Genomic DNA, 14,949 nt, shown 5'->3' on the forward strand with positions numbered 1-14,949 from the left:
CTGTGGTGGTCAAGTGCAGCCCAGCGCTTGTCTGGTTGCGGAATAACGAAAACTTAATTTTGAATGATTTTTCAAATTCGGGGGTAATTATCAAATTTTGGTATTTTTCTTTGGCCTTTTATTTTGAAATGCCACATCAGAGTTTGATGAAAGTACGTTGGTTGGATACCTGGGGTGGCCAAGTGTCTAGCCCTTGTCTGGTTGCGGGATAACGAAAACTTACTTTTTAATTATTATTTTTAATTCAGTTGTAATATCAGCCATTGATGCACAGTAAACATTAATTTCTCTCGCAATTCAGAACATTTCTTGGTACAATTCTGAGTCAGTTTGCATTCCGCCTGGGTGAAAAGAAAAGTTTAATAACGTTATTTTAAATCCGAACCACTGACGTGCATACTTGAGTTTCACAGCTTTTATTTTGAAGGTGGCCATCAACAAGCGCTTTCGGCGCATTACCGTAATGCACCGTGTTGCACAGTATTGAAAATAAGAGTGGAGGCTGGCTCAACTTCGTCTTTGCGAGTGGAGGATGGCCTGACTGCAGTAATAAAATGTTTATCCCTCCAAATACTTGACTTTTAACTAAAGACAGTCCCCTCCAAAAGTATTGGAACGACAAGGTCATCTCCTTTTTGTTTTATTGCTGTCAAGCGATTACATTAACTCATCGCCAAAAAAGTGACCTAATTAATTGCGATGAATCACATTTCAACTACTTTTTGTGAACATTGACGATCATCTTGTAATTAATACGAAGTAGAGTCTAATAGCTTTCTTTGATCTTTGAGTACGCTCTGAACAGTCGTCTTTACAGGCCTCATTCTCTGAAACATTTCTCAAAACTTGCACAGAACTTTAGTGGTGCCAACAAGCAGCACACTTCAGCAGTGTTGGTCCGCAAGGCAATGATAACCTAAGCAGCGTGTTTTGTTCTGGGAGGTGCTAAATATGGACAGTGCTTGGATTTGGCTTTGCAAATGCAAATTAGCTTTGACGCAAATAAACCAGAGTTTAAATATTGAACTGTATTTAAAGCTTTACACACGCACTGTATAAATATGAGCTGTGAGAGCTCCACGGTAACACGACGAAAGGCAGAGAGCAAGGTAGCTTTTCAAAATTGTCTTTATTTCAATAATTAAACATGTTCAACTCAATTTATGCTTCAACATATTTTTTTGGAACACCGACATGACAATGACAGCTGGAAAAGCAGACAAAATCAAAAACAAAACCTTCCAACATTAAAGCACTTGTGGTTGCATTTGTATAATAAAGTGCACTCGCATCCAAACAAAACAACGTGCTTGAGCAACAAATTTCACACGGCAATTCAGTTGTTGCTTATCGGTAAACGTTTGCAGTGTCGGCAATCAAGTATTTATTCCATATCTTTGCCATCCAGCCTTTGAGGTCCATGCGCTGGCACGAGGACACCCTTTGTCCTCACTCGTGACAGTTTGGTGCACTACTAGAACGTTTGTGTCTTACGAGCGACATTTCAGCACACTAGTAGGTAAATTAGAGAACTGGTACCGCCGCCGCCGCCGCCACCGAACGCTTCGGGCGTCTCAAACGGCGAGCGCCGGGGGCCGCTTTGCGTCTGTCCCCGATTCCTCAGCAAGCTCATTTGAATGAGGTGGAAAACACGCAAGAAAGTGGCCCTCAACCACCAGCGTTTGAGACGCTTGTGCTCGATGTCAAGTCGTACAATTGGAACGTTGTCAACTCGTGTGCAGTTTGGCCTCATTTTTTTTGTTAGATGCGGTTTTTTTCCCCAGCATATTCGGGATTGAAGAGAATTTCAGGGTGGAAGTGTGGCATGTGCAACGGCAGGTAAAAGGTATAATGTCAATGTGTGCGGTTTGCTACCAGTTTTGTTTAATTAAAAAAAAAAAAAAAAAATTCCCAATCCGAAAAGTGAATTTGTAAAAGTGAGGATTGTGCCCGACAGCGACGACATCAAGGATATGGAAGAAATGCTGGAGCAGCTTTCCATTCGCCGCAAGCGGATGAGTCTCACGATGATTCAGTATTCCTCGTCGAGATCGTCGTCCAAGTCGGAGAAGTCGATCGAAGGACGGCCATCTTGTTCCTCATCGTTTGTTTCCTCACGAGGATCTGCGGCAACAACAAAGTCAAGTCGGTGAAGTGCGCCTTGGCAAAGCCGCGCGCGGACAAGTCGAAAGCCCTTTGAGCATTTTCCCCATATCCGGCTGAAGGAGCGCGTACTTCAAACGCAATTTGGCCTCACGACCCGGACAACTCGCAACGGCTTTTTTCACCGGCTGGTACGTGGATATCGAGGCAGGGAAAGTGGCTCAAAGGGATTTCCATACGCATGCCGATGTTTGTGACTCGTGAGTGGAGAGGACGGGACATACTTTCAACGTTGTCCATGTGCTCTGGAAGAATTCTCACCAGGTTAAACGACTGGATGGGAAGAGGGAACAATTTGCTCTTTTCAAAACAAAACAATACAGTGAACGCACGTTACATGGCCCAACTTTCATTGACAGAAGGTCCAAATTTGGTGTCGCGTGCCTTCAGTGATGAACAAGTTGTCATTTTTTGCCGAGCCTGCCACTAATATGGAGTCGATGGAACTTTCAGATTAGAAAATGTCCAGTTGTTTGAAATCAGATTCTATGCTCTTTTCTACAAAAATCTTCGTACCCATGAGCAACACTCCATTTCTCAGCACAAAACAAAGAAAAAGCCTCCAAAACTTCTTGTTTCCAAGTGCTCTTGACTAAAGACAAATCGTCTGAGTGTGCATTTAATTATTGGTCGCATCTCCTTTGGCAGTTTCAGCGCCATCTTGTTCACACGCTCCTTTTTGCAAGAGCGCCTCACCCAAGTCATGTTCCTCGGCGGACGGCAATCTTCAGAAGCCGCCGCGGGTTTTCTCTCGGTTGCGATCTGGCCCGTTCCAAACGTCACTTCCTTCTCTCGGATTCATTTGTGCGTCACTCCACTTTTTCTTGACATTAGCCCGATAGCATCATCGACCAAGTCCGATTTCACTTCTTATCAAGCCACCGATGCGCTCGCTCAAAACTCTTTCCCTTCCTTTGAAGTCTGCGTCGATTCTCAACTCGGCTGCAAAGGTTCAATTGAGACCAGACGACTTGGTTTTGTTTTTTTCTTGTTCTCCGTACAGGGGTGTCAAGATCCAGTCCTGGAGGGCCGCTTTCCTGCATGCTTTCAATCTCTCCCGGCTGCAACCCACCTGATTCAAATGATCAGCTCATCAGCAAGCTCTGAAGAAGCCTGATAAGTATCCTGCTCATTTGAATCAGGTGGGTTGCAGCTGGGAGAGATGGAAAACATGCAGGACACCGGCCCTCGAGGACTGGAGTTTGACACCCCTGCGGCGTAAACACTTCATGAAGACGTAGGCAATGATGCTATTCAGCTGAGAAGCACCGACGTTCACAAAAATGAACATTGGTCGTAAACAACCGTCATCATGAGTCCACGTTCGCTTTTTTCGCAGACCGAAAGTCGAGTCCACTCACCCCAGCGGAGTCGATGGCCCCCAAGACATCGGCGAACCTCTGTTCAAAAAAATGCAACAGGACCACCAGATAGAGACCACTGCTGATGAAGTCGTCATATTTAAACTGTGGAGCGAGACGAGACGTCTCAGCGCAATTCCCAAAAAGGCCTCCGTTGACATGGGCACCAAAAGGCGCTCCTTACCTGCGTGTGCGTCCGGTAAAGCTGCTGCACATCAAAGTTGTCGATGTTCAAGCGCAACTTCTCCTTGCAGAGTTCACAATTGGTGATGGCCTCCATGTTCGTGCCTTCAACGACACAAGTGGCAAAGGTTTCACTCGTTGTTGTTAAGGTGGAGCACGTGAGCCATACAAAAAAAAAAACAACACGCTGGTCAACGCTCGGGGCTTCCGCGCGACAAATATTTGTGTCGTGACGTGACAATTACACTCGATGCCACTTCAACGTGTCCGGCAAGTGGAGGAGCAGCCACGTCAGGCAATACTTGAACCGAAACGCAGATGACGGACAACATCGTTTGACAAAAAGCAGGCCGTCCGGCGAGCGCCAGCTTTCTTGAGACTCGCCGATTGCCCCGTCACAACTTGCGGCGCAGTCTCGTTTTGACTGGCTTAGTTTGGGCCGAACGTCTCGTCTTACGTTGCATGGTTAAAAAGTTTCCGAATGTAACGTGCGGACACCCGAAACGTCGACTTTGTGACTTGGCACCACCGGAACAATGAAAAGAAAGCAACTGAGCTTGGGGGACAAGGCGACACACCTGAACCAATTTTGGAGCAGAGCCACCTCTTGATGCAGTCCTGATGGACGTACTGCAGACTTCCCGTGCATCGGCAAGGTTGAATCAAGGGGTCGGATGCCGACTCGGCCCCCATCTGGCAAATTCGGCACAGGTCGCCTTCGTCCTCGTCGGAATCTTCCAGCAGCAGCCTAGCAGAGAGAACAAGAGCATCACTTGCGCTTTCTTTCTGTCTTCTGTGTGACCACACACTCCTGACCAACTTTTTCAAAAAAACATCCAATCCGTCCAATTGTAATCATTCGCCCCTCGTTTAAAGAAAACACAAATGACAAGGTTATGATTCAAAACGGCTTTCCTTTTTGTCCTTTTGAGGTGCGCCAAATTGTCTTACCGATGACGACAAAGAGCGTGCGAGTCGTTTGAGAATTGCGTCGCGTCTCTCCTCATTTGTCATGCCGCTCTCGTAATCGTTTGCGCTTTTCTATTTCCACCATTTAGTGCGCTACAAATAAAACAAGCTTGCCGGTTTCCCGTCGATGACCCAACCGGCTTTCCGTACACAGCGCACATGGGCCGGGATGCGCTTTGAACGACGCAAGCTAGTTCCAAAAAATAAAATCGTCCGGGCAAATCAAGTCAAATGGAAGAACGGACGTCAATTACCTCTCCTTAATAATGCGAAGCTTCTCCTGTTTGCTCGCCGACACGTCCGGCGTCCTCTCGGCACCACCTTCAGTTGCCGTGGCTCCGTTTTGGAGTGCAGCTCCCCTGCGGCGCTGTGCCAAGCCCACTAAAGTTTCCTCCATTTGGGGGAACTTGTCTTCTTCTTGCCTGCGAGGACGGGCGGTCCTGTAGCGATTCAAACCCACGGCCCCTCGCTCCTCTTCATCGTCGTCGTCGTCGTCATTCGGAGGCGCTCTCAGTTCGAGGTCATCCCATCTTCTCAGCACGTGCTGAGGACGGGTAGGACCGGCAGACGGGCGCGCGCTCTCGTCCTGCGCATGTCTTCGAAGACGAGAGAGGAGAGGAGGGCAGCGACTCCGCAGGGAGGAAGCGAGCCAGGAGTTCCCGCCAGCGGCCGCCTCGCCGCTCGCCACTTCAGGCTCTCTCGGCATCGGCGCTCGGGATCCAGCCACGCCGCGGTCTTTATTCTCCCAAATCGGGGAGAGGTCCGCTCGGCGCTGCCCGCTCCCAGCGTGATTTGCTTTCCACTTGTGAGAGGCCAGCTCCGCATCCGCGGACATCCGGGCGCCCTCGTCGCTGTCCAAAGACAGACTGTCGTCATCAAACGAGCGGACGCTGGATGAGCTACTGGAGGATGGCGAGTCTTGGTTGGCGCGGGACGAGAAGAGGCGGGATAAGAGATGGCGCGTGGAGGTACGCCATTGGGGGTCGCCACCTTCGGGGGCGGGTCTCGGAGGGAGCGGGGCGTCCCGCCTGCGGGAGGAAGGCTGCTCCTGAAACCAGTCATAGCTGGACGAGGCGTTCACGAAGCGCGCCGAGGGTCTGGTGTTGTAGTCGCGAGGTGCGGAGAAGCGATTTGCGGAGGAGGTGGAAGCCGTGTGACCGCCCGGGGAGCTTGCTCGCTCCGCGGTGGACGAGCAAGACGAGTAGGCCGAGTCTTTGGGTCGGGCACCCTGGGCGTACGAGGAACTCAGACGGTCTGTCTGATCTGAGAGCGGCGACAAGAAAATAAATAAATAAATAAAAAGCAAACAAACAAGCAAGTCCTCCGAGTGTTGGCAAAAAGTACGCACACAACGAAGACGTCAATTCCTGGATTCTCGCCCTTCGCTCGCGCAGCCCCGACACACCGGGCTCATTGGGCGTGGCCGCGTCTCTGCTGGACGACGACGTCTTTGAGCAGGAAGGTGACGAGCGTGACAGAAAATGGCTCGGGTTCCACGACGACTCGCTGCGTTTCTCTTTCACACCTGCTGGGAGACGAACGCGGCACGAAACATTTGGCTTTTGTTGCAAAAACTTTTCTTCTTTCTGGACCTTCCCGATGAGTCCCGTCTTGCGTTTCTGTGCATTTCCGCTTAGGAGATTTTCATGACAGCAGGTTTATTTTTTGGGTCTTGAACAATTTACTAAAATTTGAAAATATTTGTCGCTGCCGTTCATGTTCCGCTTTGTTTGTGCATCCATTTTATTCCCACCAGATTCCGTGGCAACCGATCACTGACTGCGAATCAGAAAAGAAGGTGCCGACAGCATCTGATCGGGTTACTCTGACCCACCGCTGTACATTTTCTTTTTCTGGCCCCGCTTCATTTGCGGGGTCACTTTAAGATTCTAAAATTTGTCTACTTTGCCTCGGTGAGCTCCTCCGCCTTTCCGTCGCCGTCTGGTGCCTCAGTTTTGCCGACCAGACGCTACCGAAGGCGCCGAAGACGGCCGGGAGGCGATCGAGCGTTTTCCGTCGCCTCGCTTCGGAACGGCTTCCCGCCAAGCCTCGGCTCCGTGTCGTTTTAAAATTTGTTTTTATTCTTTGGCGTCTTACTGCATTTCCTTTCTTATTCATTTATTGTTTGAACTGTCTCGGTTTTAAACGTGTGATTTTTGCTTATTGATTTATTTTAAGTGCTCTATAAAAAAAGTCAAGTTGAGGTATTGAAGCACAACTACATTCAACTTGCTGCTCCTGCTCGCATTATGAGTGTGGTAGGCGCGTACGATATTTCAAAACCATCACGGTGGCATATTCAAGAAAGACTGAAAACGGACGGCAAAATAATGTGAAGGGTGAAAATGAGGACTTTTTGTTTTAGAAATTCCTCATTTCAAAGAGTGCTGGCCGCTGAGTATTCTTTGGCTTCAATCGGGTTTTCGGTACCTCCGGAATTGCGAGAGCCACTGCTGGAGTAGGCGGATCCTGCAAACGAGGTGCCGGATGTTTTTAAGTAGAGTCCCCTGTCGCTGTTTGTCAGTTTGGCCCGCTTATTGTCTCCATCATCAGCGCCGCTCAACTGACCGGAACGGCCAAACCTCCCCTCCGCATCAGTCTGCAGAAATATGAAGATGTGGCAAAAAAAAAAAAAAGGAACTTCCAGATTGCAATGTTTGGAGAGAGCAGAATAAAAGTAAAGCGGTGTGCTGCGCTATTGTGGTGGAAGACACGACCGAGGGGCAAACGGCAACGCACGAAAACAAGACATGGGGTGCACTCTCTCACCCCCAAATGAACTGACAAGTAAATAATCCAAAGATGTTCTGGCGACCGAATAGTGGCTAAATGAACAAACGGATGGATGGGTGAGGGGGATGGCAAAGAAAGAAAGAGTGCACGACACCAACGACAGCGCTACCAAAACAAAGCAACCCAAAAAGTGAGTGACGCGACGCGACTCCACATTTAAACGGTCACTGGAGGCACATCGGAAAGTAATCGCTCCCTCCCCACTTTGGCCTGATTGGCGGGCTGAGCTGGAGGCCTCCAATCAGTAAAGAAGGGGGGGGGGGGAGGCCCCGCGCGCGCACACACACACACACACACACACGCCAAACCTTGACTTGCAGACGGCTGGCCAAGAAAACACGTCACGGAAAAACACAACACACACGGCGGCCGATTTTGGGGTCAAGAAGAAGTTTGTGAATTGTCGCACAAAAACAAGAGCTTGTGGAAGCTTTCGTACCAGTTTAGTCCTGCTGCCGACGGATGATTCGGCCCACGGACGCTCATAAGAGCGGGTGGAAGATGTGAGCGATTTCCGGCCGCTGCGGTCGGGGCTGCTGTAGTCTCTGGACGAGCTCAGCAGGCGAGACCTCTATCAAGTAGAACATTTGCGGTAGTCTTCAACAACATGGCAAAACACTTCCTTCGTATTGAACGCCGAGACCAGTCATTTGACATTTACGTCATCGGAACCTTCCACATGTCCGCATTATAACTAATCAAACATCCCGAGGTAATGCATTCAAAAGTACCAGAGCAGGAAAAAAAGGATTTTAACAATGGCTCATCGGATTTGAAACAAACTTTTATTCCCCTGTCTTCAAAAACGGGACATTTCAAATTGACGGCGCCGAAAGTGCACAGACCGATGAAAGATGTGGGAAAATGCGCAAAAATGTTGAACGTTTTCTTTGGATTCAACGCAAAGACAACGAGAGTCACGGATGGCCTTCGCCTGATTTGTGCGCGGGCGGCGTGGGCTGCGTTCCCACGCAGTGCCGGTCCGCCGACCGGTTCAGGGTGCGATGCGCCTTTCGCCCGGAGTCAGCCGGGATCGGCGCCAGCACAGGACAAGATAATGAGTCTGCTTTCACGAACGACGACGGACATCAGACAATGATGCTTTTGAGAAGCTTCAATTGCAAGAATTGGGACATTTTCAATTAAGTGTTGAAATGACTTGCGGATGATTCTAAATGGATTCATTTGATAAATCGATGAGTCATCAATGAATTCTGTACCACCTCTAAAAAGTACTGCCGTAAATTCTGTGCTATACTTCGTGTCCACAAAGTCTCAAAACACACGCACGGCCCCTCAAATAAGACGTAAACAAGCTTGTTGTTGGGCCTTTGCACCGAATCTGCGTTCTTCTGGAAACAACGTGACACCCCGCGCCCGCCGACCATCTGCAACACAATCCTGTGAGAGGAGTCTTGACCAACAACACGCGCGCCAACTGGCAAGGAATCTAGGATGTTCTATAAAAAGAGCCGTGATGGGGGGCCGGCGGGGCACTCGACTGACATGCACGCGTCGCAACACTCTCGCGACGCCCGCCGAACGCAAGCGGCGAGAACGTTGAACCCGTCTCACACGACTGCAATTTGACAGCGTGATCCTTTCAAGAATTTGATTGGAAAGCTGAATTAAGCAAGGTCCAACTGTCGCCGTCTGCCTTCAAGATGGAACCGGACTGCAAATTGGCGCGTTTGATCCATATGTCATTGGTCTTCTTCGTCATGACGTCCCCTCGCCATTCTTAACTCATTCACTGCCATTTTTGGACTTTTTCTAGGAATTGGAATATGCAAATGAGCTCAAAATCTCAAAAGTGTGGCCAAAATCCAGCCGATAAGACGGATTTGCCCCATAAATGTGTGATGATACGTTTGTTTTTGGAGCAGCATCCATTGTAGATGCCAGGAGTAAAATAGAACCACGGCCGTAAAGTGCTCAGGGTCACGCACCAGCACAACACAACAGGGGAGGTTTTTGTCTGACATTTCAAATCTGTCTCGATAAAAAAAATACATTGAAAAAAAGAGATGCTGATTTTAACAACATTTAGTCTGACTGAGATATGGTCAATATTAAGAGAGAGAACCATCAGTTTGAAGCAGAACGATTCATTCCAATTTGGAAAACGGGATTTTTGGCAGACGAGTGGCATGAAGAAAATAAACGCATTTTTCATATACAAACCCAAAAAATCACAATGAGAATTATTCAGCCCAAATTTGGCCTGCCAGTTCACTCCGTCTTCAACTTGACACGAGTAGTGACCAATCAAGTTGGACGTATGCTCATTGGCGAAACATAAAGCAAGCGCACCAAGAGTACCTTTTGGTCCACATCGGCTTTGTAAGCGGTCGATGCTCTCGGGAAGCGCTCGTGTTGAGGCAGAGTCTCGCGGCTGTACCACCTGCCGGGGCCCATTGACGTCGAGGACGAGGATGAGGACGAGGACGAGGACGCTCTGGGACTAGACGTGGACAGGCAAAAGGGAAGTCGGAGAGACCTGGAGTCCATTCTGGCTCCCTGTTGAGCAAGCCAAAGACGCCACGCCACAATTACTGACAGAGACGAGACGGAACGCGTCAAGGCGGGGCATGGACCGTCTCAACCTGTTCTGGTTGACAAAAGAACTTCCGAGTGTCACAAATCTCGTGGGAAAGCACCGCAAACAAAGATTCATTCATACATTCTTTCCATCCAGAAAAGATGTCAGCCCTCAACACCAACTAGATCACAATTAAAAGAGTAAAGAGTTGACAAGTTTCTTGCGTGCCATTAAACCGGATTGGATTTTGCTCTCCGTCTCCAGAGCAAATTGGTCCGACCATGCACAGCTGGAAAGAACAATCCAAAAAAATGACACCTGTAATTTCAATCAACCAGCGTCATACGGATTTTTTTTTTTTTTTTTTACCTTCTCCGCCCAGATGGAAACCCCTTCAACCTTGTTGGACTTCCGTAACTAACTCATTTACTGCCATTGACGATGAAAGACGTCAAATATCCTTTTTTTTTTTTAACTCTGCTGGTAGTAAATGACTTCATTAGTTCAGCTTGAAAAACACACAAGTGTTGAAAAATACACCTTTCACTTTGATGGCAACATTTTCAACACATTTCACATCCATGCCATAACGCATAGCAACTTTAGAGAAGAACTAAATATATTTTGAGGAGATTTGGCATTTTATAGCTTGTGTCCTTAAACTTTTCATCAAGTGATAACCCATTTCAGTTTTTGTTTTTTTAAATGACAACTTCCAATTTTTTGGGCTCAGCCCCCTTCGAGCTTTTGCGTATTGTAACTCTACTTAAGACCGCAGAAGATCCAAATGTACAAACTGCAAATTCGAGCAATTTGCTATTGTTACGCCCTTTCTTGGCCACCGATATCCGAGACAAATATCACATCAGGACACCCCTAATTCAAAGTGCTTCTTTTGCATTTCACCTGATCCATAATCAAAGCAAAGGAATTGTTGTGTAAATAATGTTTTCAAAAGTGGGCTGTATTTTACCTGGTGACGTCAAAAAAAAACAAAAACCTTCTGGTCAAGGCCCTTAAGCGGCACGCGTGCCCATCAAGCAATCAAGGAGTGGTGTGTTGTTCCAAATGAAGCGCACGCGAGCGTGTGCACGGCGGGACCTTCAGCACTGAGAACGCAGTCACGGGACTACGACACTTCAAATGTAAATAGCTGCCCTCGAAAAAGGAATCCAACGCCAAATGTACTCAACGTGAAGTGTTCCAGGAGGATGGAATATGCAAGATTTATTTCTGACGCTTGAAGATGCATTTCGCAATATTTGCCGGATTCCCGGGAAATGCGTTTTATTTTAGAATGAGAAACTCTGTTGACAAGCTCAGATAAAGGCCCAAGAGGGGCTGCCGAGTTTCACAGACGCAAACGGTTCTCGCCAGTGCCCCACTGCGAGCAGAACCAAAATGCTCTGCCTGGTTCCAAAGGAACACGACCGACTATTTCACTTGAGGATTCCGCGCCAGCGTCTGGACCAGGAGGGCATGGTTGGTCCACGTTTCTTTGCTTTTGCAGAGCTGGGTCAGAAAACGATGCAGCAGTGTCCAAGACGCCCCAATGGATGGATGGATTGATTGCAAACACAAGACGAGCCAGGGGTTATTAATATGATGTGCACGTGCACCGGCGTTACAGGACCTTGCCAGAAGGTCATCAGCAACCCGACACGGAGGTTGAGGACATTGCACAGCTGGCCAAAGAGTCCGCTCAGGGGACGCAATAACAAACTCAACGTCAGGCATTCCATCCAAGCCGGCACTCGTGGCGTCACGCATTACCGCCAAAGCTCAGCCGTCCACCGAAACCTGGGAGAGAGCCCAGTATCTCTCGGAATGGAACAGAGAGACACTGACAAGGGAGCTGCTCCTGAAATAGGCGGCTGTGGAACTTCTAAAAGCAGGAGCTCTAAAGAACTACGCAAGATAGCCTGAGCCATCCCCGCCTTGGTCTGGTTCGAAAATCATGGATGCCGGCCCCTCCTCAACGTCACGGAAATGAGACGCTGAAGCGGCACCGATGAAATGACATCCCGAGCGAGCGCCACTGTGGGCGGGTGGACGGTCCAGCCACCTGCGTAGAAAGAGGAGGTTGAGGTTCTTGCAAGAGGGACCTCACCTCTGCCAACGTCGCGTGAAAACGCTCCATTGCTGAGGCCAGCTGTTGCTCTCTTGTCACCCTCTTCATGGCGGGACCGGTTATCGTAGCAGACACGCCACAACATTTTGAGCGCATAGGGTGAAAGGACGGCAGCTGTCTAGGGGAGGCCGTAGTCTTCCAAAGCAACAAATGAGATCTGCCCCTGTGCAGCAAGCCTCAGTGCCTGGAGCACGCATCAATTGCGGCTCATTGGGCAGCACACACAAGCCGCGCTAACAACGAGCCAGGGTAACAAGTGAGGATGGCGGCGCTGCCCACAGCAATGACAGTCAGCTGCAAGCCGTGTTGGAGAAGCCCCAACGGCCAACGCCAGCCGGCGGGAGAGGGGACACGACCGCAGCCTTCACCGGCAATGGCCCAAATTTAACTTCAAACCAACTATGCCGGAGAGACAACAATAGTATTGTGCTGCATTCGAGGAAGCTGGGAAGTTGGACTATTCGGACCTTGAAGCAGGAAGAGGGCGCCGGAACTCTCCTATGAACTGGGAGGGTTTTGAGGCACAATCACTGGTCTCACCAGACCAATAACAATCGTTAGTCTGTGGCACAGTAACTAATAACATCGAGACGAATAGAGAATGTTAATGACTACTTTAGAGCAAGTAACCGCACCGGGTCTCAAGCACCCCCACACCCCCCCCCAAAAAAAATAAATAACACGATGACGGATTTAAATACATTTTTCCACGAACAAATCAAAAACACTGTTGGAGCCTTTGGGGGGGCAAACCTTTGACACAACGTAAGGATGGGATTGCGCAAGTGGCATTCTCCCAACTGTCTACTTTTCAAACAGTCAGGGCCTTTAAATGCTTTGATGCCCTTTAGACCATGACGCTTTACGATAGGTGATATCGCAACGATAGGCGGTCATTTAATAGTTGGCAAGACGAGAGGACGGCCTGCTACTTAAATATTCATCTCGTTTAGATAAAGGTCCTGGAGGAGACTAGCGCTTGATGCATATTTACTACTTGTAGCTTCTTCTTTTTTTTTGGAGGGGGGGACAATTTTAGCACAAGTTGGAACTCCCCCAAACTGGGAGGGGACTACTTGACGGACATATCAGACAGACTGCATCAGGGAAGTAAGGAGGAACGTTTTGGTTTTTCCTGGCTTGGTTTGTCTCATTCTGTTGTCACCTAGTGTCTGAAAACGGTGACCAATCGCCACCAAGTAGAAGTACATCGCGCTAGCGCTTAGAAATTGAAATTAAAATATAAACAACCTACAAACAATGTGGCTTATGAAAAGCCTCCCAAAATGCATTGTGTTAGCATATCTTGGTGCCTTAGCAACAAAAACACATCCGGCATTAGCGAGATTGCATGGAAGATGCTCATAAATCAGTCATGCAGAGTCTAACTCGTGTTACATTAAAAAAGGACATAAGTAAAAGATGTCCACATACATTTTGGAGGCGACTGACCCCAGTTTTTACACATTTTAGTGTAGTTCCTTTCCCGAGTCCTACCAAAACATGGGGTGGAGGGCGTGGCTATATTGTTGACTTGGAAGGGCCATTTTGAGACAAGTTACTTCCCAATTTCTCCAAATCAAATTGATGAAATTGAAAATGCAAGCCGATAAGATTAAAAAAAATATTGCTTGTTGGGGAAAAAAGGACCATCCGGACCGAATGATCTCTTCAAGATGGACAATATTGAAAAAGTGCTCAAATTGCTTAATCAATATCATTGATGTCCAATTGAAGGCCGTACGAGTAGATGTCACCGACTTCAGGAGGAAAACTTCGCAAGTCACAATTTGGGCAATTTCATATATTTTCAAGAACCTATACTACTGGTTAGCCCACACTTGTGGTTGTAATTTTATTCATTTATTTATTTTTACATATTAGAGACCAAGCTAAAGTGTTGCAAAATGGTTTGATCGCTTTGATGATGCAACGATTATGGTTGACAAACGTGCAATCCTGAAAAGTGACTCATTTTTTTGCGGCCCGACGCCAACGACATCAAGGATATCGAATAACTGCTCAGTGATTTTCTCTCGACACGTTGCCATTAAAAAGAGAAAAGACCGTGCGTCTCAACAGGCCTCATAACAAACTTGAGCACTCAAAATTGCTCGTTAAATTACAATTGTATAGCAACTCTTTGAGCCTGATGATGAGATCAATGAGGACGCAAGACTTTCGCTAATATTTCTGCTTTGAAATGGTATAAAAAGCTTCAAAGGAGGAGCTCGTAAGTAAAGCTATGTGTACATGACAACTGATTACAGATTAGCTTAGCATGGCGCTGACACGAGAAAACCAAAGGTTGTTTTGTTTTGTTTATTTTTTTTTGATCGAGCAAATAAATCCTTATGGAATAGTCGTCCCCTTTCGACTTATTATCATTGACAAATACAAGCACGATAATAAACAGAAGGGACAAGCCTCACCTCGGATTTCCTGGTAAAAGCAAATCGGCGTGCCAACGAGCGGAGTTGTTGTGATAGCACAGAGCCAGGAAGTCACATGGCACGGCATAAATAGCAGGCAAGTCTATGGTGTTATAGATTACAAATATAAGTGGAAAGATCACACGTAGGGTTCGCCATTTTGGATGTGGCGAGCGGTTGATGAGGAGGGACATGTCACATGTGCAAGAAACCTCTGCTGTTGGGGAGAAAACAACATATCATGGGCCAGGTCTTGACTTCAAATAATTTATTTGCACTTTGGGGCACACTTTGCGGACTCAACCTGCGGCCTTGCACTGACCTGTTACATTTTTGCCCAAGAAAATGCAACATATTATTCCTACCGAGTAGCGA

General features: G+C 47.8%; 1 protein-coding gene across 4 annotated transcripts; it reads right to left on the reverse strand.

The window, feature by feature from the left end:
• Positions 1–1,110: 1,110 nt before the first annotated feature.
• marchf7 (membrane-associated ring finger (C3HC4) 7) lies at positions 1,111–14,645 on the reverse strand. 4 transcript variants are annotated; one of them, XM_088295389.1, is made up of 11 exons: positions 14,575–14,645; positions 9,792–9,989; positions 7,909–8,040; positions 7,107–7,275; positions 6,025–6,201; positions 4,931–5,939; positions 4,286–4,455; positions 3,709–3,812; positions 3,525–3,629; positions 2,388–2,436; positions 1,896–2,124 (listed from the first exon to the last, which is right to left on the reverse strand). In XM_088295389.1, the coding sequence occupies exons 2-11, from the start codon at positions 9,978–9,980 to the stop codon at positions 2,033–2,035; spliced, it is 2,196 nt and encodes a 731-aa protein (XP_088151515.1). In that variant the 5' UTR covers positions 9,981–9,989; positions 14,575–14,645; the 3' UTR covers positions 1,896–2,032. The 4 variants fall into 4 exon arrangements, with proteins under 4 accessions (XP_088151516.1, XP_088151515.1, XP_088151514.1 ...); XM_088295388.1 differs by having other exon boundaries at positions 6,025–6,204; XM_088295390.1 differs by lacking the exon at positions 2,388–2,436 and having other exon boundaries at positions 1,111–2,124; positions 6,025–6,204.
• Positions 14,646–14,949: the final 304 nt, after the last annotated feature.

Source organism: Idiotropiscis lumnitzeri, chromosome 5 (genome assembly GCF_059441095.1).
Source record: "Idiotropiscis lumnitzeri isolate Australia: NSW breed Sydney's pygmy pipehorse chromosome 5, RoL_Ilum_1.0, whole genome shotgun sequence".
Classification (NCBI taxonomy): domain Eukaryota; kingdom Metazoa; phylum Chordata; class Actinopteri; order Syngnathiformes; family Syngnathidae; genus Idiotropiscis; species Idiotropiscis lumnitzeri.